Source organism: Caloenas nicobarica, chromosome 38, assembly GCF_036013445.1.
Source record: "Caloenas nicobarica isolate bCalNic1 chromosome 38, bCalNic1.hap1, whole genome shotgun sequence".
NCBI classification, from domain to species: Eukaryota; Metazoa; Chordata; class Aves; order Columbiformes; family Columbidae; genus Caloenas; species Caloenas nicobarica.
The window spans coordinates 12,439-28,878 of NC_088282.1; the positions used below are offsets into that span (position 1 = coordinate 12,439).

General features: G+C 57.7%; 1 protein-coding gene across 1 annotated transcript in view; it reads left to right on the top strand.

Moving 5' to 3' along the window:
• LOC136001203 (integrin alpha-L-like) overlaps positions 1–16,440 on the top strand; it is a 29,487-nt gene that overhangs the window by 12,397 nt on the left and 650 nt on the right. The window contains exons 10-20 of the mRNA XM_065655292.1: positions 725–838; positions 2,036–2,248; positions 5,997–6,101; positions 6,175–6,254; positions 6,322–6,408; positions 8,087–8,162; positions 8,762–8,878; positions 9,004–9,087; positions 12,020–12,121; positions 14,523–14,612; positions 15,371–15,481. Coding sequence (XP_065511364.1) covers positions 725–838; positions 2,036–2,248; positions 5,997–6,101; positions 6,175–6,254; positions 6,322–6,408; positions 8,087–8,162; positions 8,762–8,878; positions 9,004–9,087; positions 12,020–12,121; positions 14,523–14,612; positions 15,371–15,481 — 1,179 coding nt within the window. The remainder of the gene's footprint in view (positions 1–724; positions 839–2,035; positions 2,249–5,996; positions 6,102–6,174; positions 6,255–6,321; positions 6,409–8,086; positions 8,163–8,761; positions 8,879–9,003; positions 9,088–12,019; positions 12,122–14,522; positions 14,613–15,370; positions 15,482–16,440) is intronic.

Below are 16,440 nucleotides of genomic sequence, written 5' to 3' on the forward strand. Positions count from 1 at the left end.
GGGGCTAAGGGGGGTTAATTGGGGTTTAATTGGGGATTAATTAGGGGGTTAATTGGGGCATAATTGGGGAATAATTAGGGATTAATTAGGGGGTTAATTTGGGGGCTAAGGGGGGTTAATTGGGGTTTAATTGGGGTTGATTTGGGTTTAATTAGGCAGTTAATTGGGGTTTAATTGGGGCACAATTGGGGGTTTATCGGGGGATCATTGGGGAATAATTAGGGGTTAATTGGGGGGTTAATTTGGGGGCTAAGGGGGGTTAATTGGGGTTTAATTGGGGGTAATTGGGGCTTAATTAGGGATTAATTAGGGGGTTAATTTGGGGGCTAAGGGGGGTTAATTGGGGTTTAATTGGGGATTAATTAGGGGGTTAATTGGGGCATAATTGGGGAATAATTAGGGATTAATTAGGGGGTTAATTTGAGGGCTAAGGGGGGGTTAATTGGGGTTTAATTGGGGGTTAATTAGGCAGTTAATTGGGGTTTAATTGGGGAATAATTAGGGGTTAATTAGGGGGTTAATTTGGGGGCTAAGGGGGGTAATTGGGGTTAATTGGGGTTAATTGGGGTTAATTGGGGAATAATTAGGGGTTAATTAGGGGGTTAATTTGGGGGCTAAGGGGGGTTAATTGGGGTTAATTGGGGTTAATTGGGGTTAATTGGGGCTGGAACGGGCAGGAGCTTGGGGCTGAGCGGGGGGTGACGGGGCTCTCGGCCAATCACAGCCCTGCCTGGACGACCCCGTGACCCCCGTGCGGCTGCGGCTGCAGCTGATTGGTCCGCAGGGGGACCCGCCCACCCCCGTGCTGCCCCCCGGGACACGCCCCCTGTGGGCCGAGGTGGGAAACGGGGCGGGAAGCGGGGGAAACGGGCAAAACCGGGCGGAAACGGGGGAAATGGGGAAAAATGGGCAATGGGGAAACGGGGCGGAAAGCGGGGAAACGGGCAAAACCGGGCGGAAACCGGCAAAACGGGGGGAAACGGGCAAAACGGGCGGAAACCGGCAAAACGGGGGGAAACGGGGCAAAACGGGCGGAAACGGGGAAAACCGGGCGGAAACGGGCAAAACGGGCGGAAACGGGGAAAACCGGGCGGAAACGGGCAAAACGGGCGGAAACGGGGAAAACCGGGGGAAACGGGCAAAACGGGGCGGAAAGCGGGGAAATGGGCAAAACGGGGAAAACGGGGGAAATGGGGAAAAATGGGGGAAATGGGGAAAAATGGGGAAAAATGGGGAAAAATGGGGAAAAATGGGGAAAAATGGGGAAAAATGGGGAAAATGGGGGAAAATGGGGGAAAATGGGGAAATGGGGGAAACGGGGGAAATGGGGAAAAATGGGGGAAAATGGGGAAAATGGGGAAATGGGGAAAATGGGGAAATGGGGGAAAATGGGGAAAATGGGAAAAATGGGGGGAAATTGGGAAAAAGGCGGAAATGGGGAAAATGGGGAAAAATGGGGAAATGGGGAAAAATGGGGAAATGGGGAAAATGGGGAAAAATGGGGAAAAATGGGGGAAATGGGGAAAAATGGGGGAAATGGGGAATGGGGAAAACGGGGCGGAAAGTGGGGAAATGGGCAAAACGGGGGAAACGGGGAAATGGGGGGAAATGGGGAAAAATGGGGGGAAATGGGGAAATGGGGAAAATGGGGAGAAATGGGGAAAACGGGGAAAAATGGGGAAAAATGGGGGAAAATGGGGAAATGGGGAAATGGGGGAAAATGGGGAAAATGGGGAAAATGGGGAGAAATGGGGAAAACGGGGAAAAATGGGGGAAATGGGGAAAAATGGGGGGAAATGGGGAGAAATGGGGCAAAATGGGCAAATGGGGAGAAACTGGCATTTTTTGGGTGTAAAACCCTGTGGATTTGGGGATGGAGGGAGCAGATTTTGAGGGGAAACCCCGGGATTTTGGGGCCGGGAAAACCTCGCGTTTTCTGCAGAAACACGGATCGCGGGGCGAAAAAGGGAGATTCGGGGGTCGCGAGGCCAGGGAGGGCGGTTTTGGGGCCAAAAGGGGCGTTTTTGTGGCGCAGGTGCCGCTGGAGCGGCGCTGTGGGGCCGGCGGCCGCTGTGGGGCCGACCTGGGGGTCCGGGCGCGGCCGGGTCCTCCGGCCCTGCAGGGGGCGCCGCGCGGGGACCTGCGCCTGCGGCTGCTGGTGGCCAACGGCGGCCAGGACGCCCGTGGGGCCGCCCTACAAGTGACGCTGCCCGCGGGGCTGGAGCTGCGCAGGGCGCGGGGGCAGCGGGTGAGGAGCCAGGCGTCCGGGACCCATAGATCCTGACCCACGGAGAGCAGAACTTAACTTACTGAGGGACCCAGGCGTCCGGGACCCATAGATCCTGACCCACAGAGACCAGAACTCAAAGTCTTGAGGGAGCCAGGAGTGCGGGACCCATAGATCCTGACCCACGGAGAGCAGAACTGAAGTTACTGAGGGAGCCAGGAGTGCGGGACCCATAGATCCTGACCCACAGACACCAGAACTCAAAGTCTTGAGGGAGCCAGGCGTCCGGGACCCATAGATTCCCTGACCCACAGATACCAGAACTCAAAGTCTTGAGGGACCCAGGCGTCCGGGACCCATAGATTCCCTGACCCACAGATAGCAGAACTCAAAGTCTTGAGGGACCCAGGCGTCCGGGACCCATAGATTCCCTGACCCACAGATAGCAGAACTCAAAGTCTTGAGGGACCCAGGAGTGCGGGACCCATAGATCCTGACCCACGGAGAGCAGAACTTAACTTACTGAGGGACCCAGGAGTGCGGGACCCATAGATCCTGACCCACAGACACCAGAACTCAAAGTCTTGAGGGAGCCAGGCGTCCGGGACCCATAGATCCTGACCCACGGATAGCTGAACTGAAGTTACTGAGGGACCCAGGAGTTCGGGACCCATAGATCCTGACCCACGGAGAGCAGAACTTAAGTTACTGAGGGACCCAGGCGTGCGGGACCCATAGATCCTGACCCACGGAGAGCAGAACTTAACTTACTGAGGGACCCAGGCATCCGGGACCCATAGATCCTGACCCACGGAGAGCTGAACTGAAGTTACTGAGGGACCCAGGAGTGCGGGACCCATAGATCCTGACCCACAGAGAGCAGAACTTAAGTTACTGAGGGACTCAGGCGTCCGGGACCCATAGATCCTGGAGCCAGGGTCTGGGGGGACCCAGGCATCCGGGACCCATAGATCCTGACCCACAGATAGCAGAATTTAAGTTACTGAGGGACCCAGGCATCCGGGACCCATAGATCCTGACCCACGGATAGCTGAACTGAAGTTACTGAGGGACCCAGGAGTTCGGGACCCATAGATCCTGACCCACAGAGAGCAGAACTGAAGTTACTGAGGGAGCCAGGCATCCGGGACCCATAGATCCTGACCCACGGAGAGCAGAACTGAAGTTACTGAGGGACCCAGGCGTCCGGGACCCATAGATCCTGACCCACAGAGAGCAGAACTGAAGTTACTGAGGGAGCCAGGCATCCGGGACCCATAGATCCTGACCCACGGAGAGCAGAACTGAAGTTACTGAGGGAGCCAGGAGTGCGGGACCCATAGATCCTGACCCACAGAGAGCAGAACTCAAAGTCTTGAGGGAGCCAGGCGTCCGGGACCCATAGATCCTGACCCACAGATAGCAGAACTTAAGTTACTGAGGGACCCAGGCATCCGGGACCCATAGATCCTGACCCACGGAGAGCAGAACTGAAGTTACTGAGGGAGCCAGGAGTGCGGGACCCATAGATGCTGACCCACGGAGAGCAGAACTCAAAGTCTTGAGGGAGCCAGGCGTCCGGGACCCATAGATCCTGCCCCACAGATACCAGAATTTAAGTTATTGAGGGAGCCAGGAGTTCGGGACCCATAGATCCTGACCCACGGAGAGCAGAACTTAAGTTACTGAGGGACCCAGGCGTCCGGGACCCATAGATCCTGACCCACAGAGACCAGAATTTAAGTTACTGAGGGAGCCAGGCGTTCGGGACCCATAGATCCCAGCCCCAGAGATAGCAGAACTCAAAGTCTTGAGGAACCCAGGCATCCGGGACCCATAGATCCTGACCCACGGAGAGCAGAACTTAAGTTATTGAGGGAGCCAGGCGTCCGGGACCCATAGATCCTGACCCACGGAGAGCAGAACTTAACTTACTGAGGGACCCAGGAGTGTGGGACCCATAGATCCTGACCCACAGACACCAGAACTTAAGTTATTGAGGGACCCAGGCGTGCGGGACCCATAGATCCTGACCCACAGAGACCAGAACTCAAAGTCTTGAGGGACCCAGGCGTCCGGGACCCATAGATCCTGACCCACAGAGACCAGAATTTAAGTTACTGAGGGACCCAGGAGTTCGGGACCCATAGATCCTGACCCAGAGATAGCAGAATTTAAGTTACTGAGGGACCCAGGCATTCGGGACCCATAGATCCTGACCCACAGAGAGCAGAACTTAAGTTACTGAGGGAGCCAGGAGTTCGGGACCCATAGATCCTGACCCACAGAGACCAGAACTTAAGTTACTGAGGGAGCCAGGCGTCCGGGACCCATAGATCCTGACCCACGGAGAGCAGAACTTAACTTACTGAGGGACCCAGGAGTGTGGGACCCATAGATCCTGACCCACAGAGACCAGAATTTAAGTTACTGAGGGACTCAGGCGTCCGGGACCCATAGATCCTGGAGCCAGGGTCTGGGGGGACCCAGGCATCCGGGACCCATAGATCCTGACCCACAGATAGCAGAATTTAAGTAACTGAGGGACCCAGGCATCCGGGACCCATAGATCCTGACCCACAGATAGCAGAATTTAAGTTACTGAGGGAGCCAGGCGTCCGGGACCCATAGATCCTGACCCACGGAGAGCAGAACTGAAGTTACTGAGGGAGCCAGGAGTGCGGGACCCATAGATCCTGACCCACAGAGAGCAGAACTGAAGTTATTGAGGGAGCCAGGCGTCCGGGACCCATAGATCCTGACCCACAGATAGCAGAACTGAAGTTACTGAGGGACCCAGGCATCCGGGACCCATAGATCCTGACCCACGGAGAGCAGAACTTAACTTACTGAGGGACCCAGGAGTGCGGGACCCATAGATTCCCTGACCCACGGAGAGCTGAACTTAAGTTATTGAGGGACCCAGGCGTCCGGGACCCATAGATCCTGACCCACAGAGAGCAGAACTTAACTTACTGAGGGACCCAGGCGTCCGGGACCCATAGATCCTGACCCACAGAGACCAGAACTCAAAGTCTTGAGGGAGCCAGGCGTCCGGGACCCATAGATCCTGACCCACAGAGACCAGAACTCAAAGTCTTGAGGGACCCAGGTGTCCAGGACCCATAGATCCTGACCCACAGATACCAGAATTTAAGTTACTGAGGGACCCAGGCGTCTGGAACCCATAGATCCTGACCCACAGATACCAGTATTTAAGTTACTGAGGGAGCCAGGCGTCCGGGCCCCATAGATCCTGGAGCCAGGGTGTGGGGGGACCCAGGCATCCGGGCCCCATAGATCCTGGAGCCAGGGTGTGGGGGGACCCAGGCATCCGGGCCCCATAGATCCCTGAGCCACAGAGACCAGACCTTAAGTTACTGAGGGACCCAGGAGTTCGGGACCCATAGATCCTGACCCACAGATACCAGAATTTAAGTTACTGAGGGAGCCAGGCGTCCAGGACCCATAGATCCTGGAACCCACTGTCCCAAGGGACCCAGGCATTCGGGCCCCATAGATCCAGCCCCTTAGATCCCAGACCCATAGATCCCAGAACTCAAAGTCTTGAAAGACCCAGGTGTCCAGGACCCATAGATTCTGGCCCCATAGATCCTGAGGCCAGGGTCTGGGGGGACCCAGGCATCCGGGCCCCATAGATCCTGGAGTCAGGGTCTGGGGGGACCCAGGCATCCGGGCCCCATAGATCCTGGAGCCAGGGTCTGGAGGGACCCAGGCATCCGGGCCCCACACATTCTGCCCCCCCCAGGCCTCGGCCCCCGTGTCCATCAGCTGCCGCGACGTCCCCGCCGTGGGGCAGCCGTGGGTCCTGAGCTGCAACCTCAGCCGCCCCATCCTGCGCGCGGGCTGGGAGGTGAGATCTATGGGGCGGGACGAGGGGGCGGGCACGATGTGGGGCAGCCCCCTAAGTCCCGCCCCACAACCAGGTGACGGTGGAGCTGACGTTCGACATGGCCCCAAACTCCTCCTGGGGGGAATCTATGGGGCTGAAGGCGCTCGTGAGCAGGTGGGCTCTATGGGGCGGGGTGTGGGGCGGCGCTGTGGGGCGCAGGGGGTGACTCTGTGCCCCATAGCGACAACGAGCTCCCCGAGACGCTCGGGGACAACGAGGTGACCTGGGACGTTCCCATTAATTACATCCTCCACGTTGTGGCAACATGGTGAGACCCACAAGTGCCGGCCCCATAGATCTGGCCCCATAGATCTGGCCCCACGTGTCCCTGCCCCGTAGATCCCAGCCCCATAGAGCCCGGCCCCACACGTCCCTGCCCCATAGGTCCCAGCCCCATATAGGGTGGAGGTCAAAGTCTTGAGGGACCCAGGCGTTCGGGCCCCATAGATCCCAGCCCCACATGTTCCTGCCCCATAGGTCTCAGCGCCATAGATCCTGGCCCCATAGATCCTGGCCCCATAGATCCCAGACCCTGCTGTGCCAGGGGACCCAGGCGTTCGGGCCCCATAGATCCCAGCCCCACATGTTCCTGCCCCATAGATCTCAGCACCATAGATCCTGGCCCCATAGATCCTGGCCCCATAGATCCCAGAACCTGCTGTTCCAGGGGACCCAGGCGTTCGGGCCCCATAGATCCCAGCCCCACATGTTCCTGCCCCATAGGTCTCAGCGCCATAGATCCTGGCCCCATAGATCCTGGCCCCATAGATCCCAGACCCTGCTGTGCCAGGGGACCCAGGCGTTCGGGCCCCATAGATCCCAGCCCCACATGTTCCTGCCCCATAGATCTCAGCGCCATAGATCCTGGCCCCGTAGATCCTGGCCCCATAGATCCCAGACCCTGCTGTTCCAGGGAACCCAGGCGTTCGGGCCCCATAGATCCCAGCCCCACATGTTCCTGCCCCATAGATCTCAGCACCATAGATCCTGGCCCCATAGATCCTGGCCCCATAGATCCCAGAACCTGCTGTTCCAGGGGACCCAGGTGTTCGGGCCCCATAGATCCCAGCCCCACATGTTCCTGCCCCATAGATCTCAGCGCCATAGATCCTGGCCCCATAGATCCTGGCCCCATAGATCCCAGAACCTGCTGTTCCAGGGAACCCAGGCGTTCGGGCCCCATAGATCCCAGCCCCACATGTTCCTGCCCCATAGATCTCAGCACCATAGATCCTGGCCCCATCGATCCCAGACCCTGCTGTTCCAGGGGACCCAGGCGTTCGGGCCCCATAGATCCCAGCCCCACATGTTCCTGCCCCATAGACCTCAGCGCCATAGATCCTGGCCCCATAGATCCTGGCCCCATAGATCCCAGACCCTGCTGTTCCGGGGGACCCAGGCGTTCGGGCCCCACAGATCCCAGCCCCATGTAGAGTGGAGATCGAAGTATTGGGGGACCCAGGTGTTTGGGCCCCAAAGATCCCAGCCCCATAAGTACCTGCCCCATAGATCCTTGCCCCACATGTCCCCGCCCCATAGATCCTGGCCCCATAGATCCCAGACCCTGCTGTTCCAGGGGACCCAGGCGTTCGGGCCCCATAGATCCCAGCCCCACATGTTCCTGCCCCATAGATCTCAGCGCCATAGATCCTGGCCCCATAGATCCCAGACCCTGCTGTTCCAGGGGACCCAGGCGTTCGGGCCCCATAGATCCCAGCCCCACATGTTCCTGCCCCATAGATCTCAGCGCCATAGATCCTGGCCCCATAGATCCCAGACCCTGCTGTTCCAGGGGACCCAGGCGTTCGGGCCCCATAGATCCCAGCCCCACATGTTCCTGCCCCATAGATCTCAGCGCCATAGATCCTGGCCCCATAGATCCCAGACCCTGCTGTCCCAAGGGACCCAGGCGTCCGGGCCCCACTGATTTCTCTGCCCCACACCAGGGATGACGGTTCCACCCCCTACATCAACTTCACGTCCCACGGGCCGCGGAACAAGAGCGTGGAGCATCGCTATAGGGTGAGACCCACAAGTGAGACGGGGGGGCAGGGCCCGAACGCCTGGGTCCCTTTGGGCAGTGGGGGGTTGGGACTGGGAGATGTGGGGCCCGGACGCCTGGGTCCCTTGGGACAGGGGCTTCCAGGATCTATGGGGCCTGAACGCTTGGGGCCCTTCGGCCCTTAGTTCCGGGATATGTGGGGCTGGGGTCTATGGGTCCCGAACACCTGGGTCCCCTGGGCCAGGGTTTTTGGGATATGTGGGGCCCGAACGCCTGGGTCCCCTCATACCCCAATCTCCAGGACATGTGGGGCTGGGATATGTGGGGCCCGGACGCCTGGGTCCCTTCATACCCCCATCTCCAGGACATGTGGGGCTGGGATATGTGGGGCCCGGACGCCTGGGTCCCCTCATACCCCCATCTCCAGGACATGTGGGGCTGGGGTATGTGGGGCCCGAATGCCTGGGTCCCCTCATACCTCATCTCCAGGACATGTGGGGCTGGGGTATGTGGGGCCCGAACGCCTGGGTCCCTTGGGACAGCAGGCTCTGGGATCTATGGGGCTGGAATCTGTGGGTCCCGAACGCCTGGGTCCCCTCCATCTCTCCCCGCCCCACAGATCGAGACCCTCCAGGCCCCGCCCCCCGACGGCCCCACCCCCCAAGTCACGGCCTTCGTCCTCCTGCCCCACACGCTGCCCCACGGCATCTCCGTGCGCGACCCCCAAGTGCGAGTGGTGAGCCAGCCCCGCCCCATAGCGACCCCCAACCGGCCCCGACACCACCCCCCCCCCGCCCCACACATCTATGGGGCGGGTTGGGGGGGTCCGGACTCGCCCCCCACACCCGTCCCGCCCCACAGGAGCCGGGGGGCAGGGCCTGTGTCGCCGTGGGGCAGGAGGACGAGGGCGCCGTGGGGCAGGAGCTGCGGACGCTCCTCAGCCAGGTGACCCACGGATGTGGGGCTGGGAGCCACGCGTGGGGATGCGGGTGACCCATCCGGGAGGTTCTATGGGGCTGGGGGACCCATAGATTTGGGTTCCGTGGGGCAGACGGAGCCATGTAATGGGGCTCTATGGGGCTGGGACCCACACATTTGGGTTTCTATGGGGCAGGATGTGACCCCTCATGGGCCGCTATGGGGCTGCCCGCCCCATAGAATGGGGCTCTATGGGGCTGGGACCCATAGATGGGGATTCTATGGGGCTGGGGGACCCCCAGATTTGGGTTCCGTGGGGCAGACGGAGCCATGTAATGGGGTTCTATGGGGCTGGGACCCATCTAAGGGGTTTCTATGGGGCGCTATGGGGCAGAATGTGACCCACAGATTGGGGTCCTATGGGGCTGGGGACCCATATGGGGGATTCGATGGGGCTCTATGGGGCTGGGACCCACAGATGGGGATTCTATGGGGCTGGGCGACCCATATTGGAGGATCTATGGGGCTGGGACCCCCATATTTGGGTTTCTATGGGGCAGGATGTGACCCCTCGTGGGCCGCTATGGGGCTGAGTGCCCCATAGAATGGGGCTCTATGGGGCAGAATGACCCAAATATTTGGGTTCTATGGGGCTGGGACCCATCTAATGGGTTTCTATGGGGCGCTATGGGGCAGAATGTGACCCACAGATTGGGGTCCTATGGGGCTGGGGACCCATATGGGGGATTCGATGAGGCAGAGTGAGCCAAATATTTGGGTTCTATGGGGCTGGCTGCCCCATAGAATGGGGTTCTATGGGGCAGAATGACCCAGATATTTGGGTTCTATGGGGCTCTATGGGGCTGGGACCCACACATTTGGGTTTCTATGGGGCAGGATGTGACCCCTCGTGGGCCGCTATGGGGCTGGCTGCCCCATAGAATGGGGTTCTATGGGGCTGGGACCCACAGATGGGGATTCTATGGGGCTGGGTGACCCATATGGGGGGATCTATGGGGCTGGGGGACCCTGATATTTGGGTTCTATGGGGCTGGGTGCCCCATAGAATGGGGTTCTATGGGTCTCTATGGGGCTGGGACCCACAGATGGGGATTCTATGGGGCTGGGCGACCCATATGGGGGGATCTATGGGGCTGGGGGACCCTGATATTTGGGTTCTATGGGGCTGGGTGCCCCATAGAATGGGGTTCTATGGGTCTCTATGGGGCAGAATGACCCAAATATTTGGGTTCTATGGGGCTGGGACCCACAGATGGGGATTCTATGGGGCTGGGCGACCCATATTGGGGGATCTATGGGGCTGGGGAACCCATAGAATGGGGTTCTATGGGTCTCTATGGGGCTGGGACCCACAGATTGGGTTTCTATGGGGCAGGATGTGACCCCTCGTGGGCCGCTATGGGGCTGGCTGCCCCATAGAATGGGGTTCTATGGGGCTGGGACCCACAGATGGGGATTCTATGGGGCTGGGGGACCCCCAGATTTGGGTTCCGTGGGGCAGACGGAGCCATGTAATGGGGTTCTATGGGGCTGGGACCCATCTAAGGGGTTTCTATGGGGCGCTATGGGGCAGAATGTGACCCACAGATTGGGGTCCTATGGGGCTGGGGACCCATATGGGGGATTCGATGGGGCTCCATGGGGCTGGGACCCACAGATGGGGATTCTATGGGGCTGGGCGACCCATATTGGGGGATCTATGGGGCTGGGACCCCCATATTTGGGTTTCTGTGGGGCAGGATGTGACCCCTCGTGGGCCGCTATGGGGCTGCCCGCCCCATAGAATGGGGTTCTATGGGGCAGAACGACCCAAATATTTGGGTTCTATGGGGCTGGGACCCATAGATGGGGATTCTATGGGGCTGGGTGACCCATATGGGGGGATCTATGGGGCTGGGGGACCCCGATATTTGGGTTCTATGGGGCTGGGTGCCCCATAGAATGGGTTTCTATGGGTCTCTATGGGGCTGGGACCCACACATTTGGGTTTCTATGGGGCAGGATGTGACCCCTCATGGGCCGCTATGGGGCTGCCCGCCCCATAGAATGGGGTTCTATGGGGCTGGGACCCACAGATGGGGATTCTATGGGGCTGAGCGACCCATATTGGGGGATCTATGGGGCTGGGGGACCCATAGATTTGGGTCCTATGGGGCTGGGTGCCCCATAGAATGGGGTTCTATGGGGCAGAATGACCCAAATACTTGGGTTCTATGGGGCTGGGACCCACAGATGGGGATTCTATGGGGCTGGGTGACCCATATGGGGGGATCTATGGGGCTGGAGAACCCATAGAATGGGTTTCTATGGCTCTCTATGGGGCTGGGACCCACAGATTGGGTTTCTATGGGGCAGGATGTGACCCCTCGTGGGCCGCTATGGGGCTGGCTGCCCCATAGAATGGGGCTCTATGGGGCTGGGACCCACAGATGGGGATTCTATGGGGCTGGGTGACCCATATGGGGGGATCTATGGGGCTGGGGGACCCTGATATTTGGGTTCTATGGGGCTGGGTGCCCCATAGAATGGGGTTCTATGGGTCTCTATGGGGCTGGGACCCACAGATGGGGATTCTATGGGGCTGGGCGACCCATATGGGGGGATCTATGGGGCTGGGGGACCCTGATATTTGGGTTCTATGGGGCTGGGTGCCCCATAGAATGGGGTTCTATGGGTCTCTATGGGGCAGAATGACCCAAATATTTGGGTTCTATGGGGCTGGGACCCACAGATGGGGATTCTATGGGGCTGGGCGACCCATATGGGGGGCTCTATGGGGCTGGGACCCATAGGATGAGGTTCTATGGGGCTGGGACCCATAGGATGAGGTTCTATGGGGCTGGGACCCATATATAGGGGATTCTCCGGGGCTCTATGGGGCTGGGACCCATAGGATGAGGTTCTATGGGGCCGAGACCCACAGATCGGCCCCGCCCAGGTTTGCTCCGCCCCCCGGCTCCGCCCCTTCCGCTGCCCCCCGGCCCCGCCCCCCGCCCGCGTCCTCATTGGTGCAGCCCTGGAGGCCCCGCCCCCCCGCCCGGTAACGGCCCCGCCCCCTTTTGGCCCCGCCCCCTCGGGGCCCTCCCCGTTGGGGGGGGGGTGATTGGGGGGTTAATTGGGGGTAATTAGGGGTAAATTGGGGGGTTAATTGGGGGTTAATTGGGGGTTAATTGGGGGTAATTAGGAGTAAATTGGGGGTTAATTGGGGGGTTAATTGGGGGCTAATTGGGGTTATTTGGGGTTGATTGGGGGTAATTAGGGGTAAATAGGGGGTTAATTGGGGTTAATTGGGGGGTTAATTGGGGGGTTAATTGGGGGTAATTAGGGGTTGATTGGGGAGTTAATTGGGGGTTAATTGGGGGGATATTTGGGGTTGATTGGGGGTGATTAGGGGTTAATTGGGGTTAATTGGGGGTAACTAGGGGTAAATTGGGGGTTAATTGGGGGTTAATTGGGTGGTTAATTGGGGGTAATTAGGGGTTGATTGGGGCGTTAATTGGGGATTAATTGGGGGTTAATTGGGGGTAATTAGGGGTAAATTGGGGGTTAATTGGGGGATTAATTGGGGCGTTAATTGGGGGTTAATTGGGGGGTTAATTGGGGGTAATTAGGGGTTGATTGGGGTAATTAGGGGTAAATTGGGGGGATATTTGGGGTTAATTGGGGGTAATTAGGGGTTGATTGGGGGGTTAATTGGGGGTTAATTGGGGGGTTAATTGGGGGTAAATTGGGGGTTAATTGGGGGATTAATTGGGGGATTAATTGGGGTTATTTGGGGTTGATTGGGGGTAATTAGGGGTAAATTGGGGGTTAATTGGGGGGTTAATTGGGGGTTAATTGGGGGCTGATTGGGGAGTTAATTGGGGGTAATTAGGGGTTGATTGGGGGGTTAATTGGGGGTTAATTGGGGGGTTATTTGGGGGGATTTGGGTTATTCGGGGGTTAATTAGGGGGTAATTGGGGGGGATTGGGGTTAATTGGGGATAACTGGGGGTTAATTGGGGTTTAGTTGGGGTTCAATTGAAGGATACTTAGGGGTTAATTGGGGGTTAATTGGGCGAAATTAGGGGTTGATTGGGGGGGATAATTGGGGGTAATTAGGGGTTAATTGGGGGGCTAATTGGGGGTAATTAGGGGTTAATTAGGGGCTAATTGGGGGTTCATTGGGGTTTAGTTGGGGGATAATTGGAATTTAATTGGGGGTTAATTGGGGTAATAAAGGGTTAATTGGAGGACCCCGTTGACCCCTTGACCCCTCTGACCCATTGACCCCGTTGACCCCACTGACCCCACTGACCCCATTGACCCCATTGACCCCATTGACCCATTGACCCCATTGACCCCACTGACCCATTGACCTCACTGACCCCATTGACCTCACTGACCCCATTGACCTCACTGACCCCATTGACCCATTGACCCCACTAACCCCATTGACCCCAATGGCCCCATCGACCCCACTGACCCCACTGACCCCATTGGCCCCACTGACCCCATTGACCCATTGACCCCACTCACCTCATTGACCCCGTTGACCCCTTGACCCCTCTGACCCCATTGACCCCATTGGCCCCATTGGCCCCTCTGACGCCATTGACCCCATTGACCCATTGACCCCACTGACCCCATTGACCCCACTGACCCCATTGACCCATTGACCCCACTGACCCCATTGACCCATTGACCCCATTGACCCCATTGACCCATTGACCCCACTAACCCCATTGACCCCAATGGCCCCATCGACCCCACTGACCCCACTGACCCCATTGGCCCCACTGACCCCATTGACCCATTGACCCCACTCACCTCATTGACCCCGTTGACCCCTTGACCCCTCTGACCCCATTGACCCCATTGGCCCCATTGGCCCCTCTGACGCCATTGACCCCATTGACCCATTGACCCCACTGACCCCATTGACCCCACTGACCCCATTGACCCATTGACCCCACTGACCCCATTGACCCATTGACCCCATTGACCCCATTGACCCATTGACCCCACTAACCCCATTGACCCCAATGGCCCCATCGACCCCACTGACCCCACTGACCCCATTGGCCCCACTGACCCCATTGACCCATTGACCCCATTGACCCATTGACCCCACTGACCCCACTCACCTCATTGACCCAGTTGACCCCTTGACCCCTCTGACCCCATTGACCCCATTGACCCATTGACCCCACTGACCCCATTGGCCCCATTGGCCCCATTGACCCCTCTGACCCCATTGGCCCCATTGGCCCCACTGACCCCACTGACCCCATTGACCCATTGACCCCACTGACCCCATTGACCCCTCTGACCCCACTGACCCATTGGCCCCATTGACCCCATTGGCCCCATTGGCCCCATTGACCCTACTGACCCCATTGACCCATTGACCCCTCTGACCCCATTGGCCCCTCTGACCCCATTGGCCCTGTTGTCCCCAGGGCCCCGCCCACGCCCGCTTCTGCTCCGCCCTCGCGCTCTCATTGGCCCCGTCCCGATTCGTGGCCCCGCCCACCGGCCTGCGGGCTCAGGTGGGTCGTTAGCCTGTGAACCGCCTGTTTAATTGGGGTTAATTTCACGGAATCTTTGTATAATTGGGGTTAATTGGGGAGCTTAATTTCTGTTGAATTTGTGTTGAATTGGGGGGGTTAATTTTTGATGAATTCGGGTTTAATTGGGGTTAATTGGGGGGGTAAATGTGTGTAATTGGGGTTAATTGGGGGGGTAAATGTGTGTAATCGGGGTTAATTGGGGGGTAATTGTGTTTAATTGGGGTTAATTGGGGGGGTAATTGTGTTTAATTGGGGTTAATTGGGGGGTAATTGTGTTTAATTGGAGTTAATTGAGGGGTAATTGTGTTTAATTAGTGTATAATTTGGGTAAATTGGGGAGGTAATTGTGTTTAATTGGGGTTAATTGGGGGATAATTGTGTTTAATTGGGGTTAATTGGGGGGGTAAATGTGTTTAATTTGGGTAATTGGGGTTAATTGGGGTAGTAATTGTGTTTAATTGGAGTTAATTGGGGGTAATTGTGTTTAATTGGGGTTAATTGGGGGGTAATTGTGTTTAATTGGGGTTAATTGGGGTTAATTGGGGGGGTAAATGTGTTTAATTGGGGTTAATTGTGGGGGTAATTGCGTTTAATTTGTGTTTAATTGGGGTTAATGGGGGTCAATTGGGGTCAATCGGGGGGTTGGGGGAGGGGCCCGCCCCCCCCCCGTGACCCCCCCGTGACCCCCCCGTGACCCCCCCGTGACCCCCCCGTGACCCCGTGACCTCTGACCCCAGGGGGTGACGTCACTGGAGCTGCTCCCCGAGTTCGACCCCCGGGCGGGGCTGCTGGGGGGCGGGGCCGGGGGGCTGCTGCTGCTGCTGCTGATTGGCTGCGGCCTCCGCAGGGTGGGCGGGGTCAACGGGGGGGAGGGGCGAGCGGGGGGGCTGGGGGGAATTGGGGGAATTGGGGGGTTAATTGGGGGGTTAATTGAGGGGTTAATTGGGGGGTTAATTGGGGGGTTAATTGAGGGGTTAATTGGGGGTAATTGGGGGTTAATTGGGGGTTAATTGGGGGTTAATTGGGGGGTTAATTGGGGGGTTAATTGGGGGGTAATTGGGGGGTTAATTGGGGGGTAATTGGGGGTAATTGGGGGGGTAATTGGGGGGTAATTGGGGGGTAATTGGGGGGTAATTGGGGGGTTAATTGGGGGGTTAATTGGGGTTAATTGGGGGTTAATTGGGGGGTAATTGGGGGGTTAATTGGGGGGTAATTGGGGGTTAATTGGGGGTTAATTGGGGGTTAATTGGGGGGTTAATTGGGGGGTAATTGGGGGTAATTGGGGTTATTGGGGGTAATTGGGGGGTAATTGCGGGGTAATTGGGGGGTAATTGGGGGGTTAATTGGGGGGTTAATTGGGGGTAATTGGGGGTTAATTGGGGGTTAATTGGGGGTTAATTGGGGGGTTAATTGGGGGGTAATTGGGGGTTAATTGGGGGGTAAATTGGGGGGTAAATTGGGGGGTAAATTGGGGGGTTAATTGGGGGTTAATTGGGGGTTAATTGGGGGTTAATTGGGGGGTTAATTGGGGGGGTTATTTGGGGGTTAATGGGGGTTAATTGGGGGTTTAATGGGGGTGAATTGGGTGTTAATGGGGGTTAATTGGGGTTAATTGGGGGTTATTTGGGGATAATTGAGGCTTAATTGGGGGGGTTGGTTGGGGGTTAATTGGGGTTAATGGGGGGTTAATTGGGGGGGTTATTTGGGGGTTAATTGGGGGTTAATTGGGGGGTAATCGGGGGGTAATCGGGGGGTTAATGGGGGGTTAATTGGGGGGTTAATTGGGGGGTTAATTGGGGGGGTTATT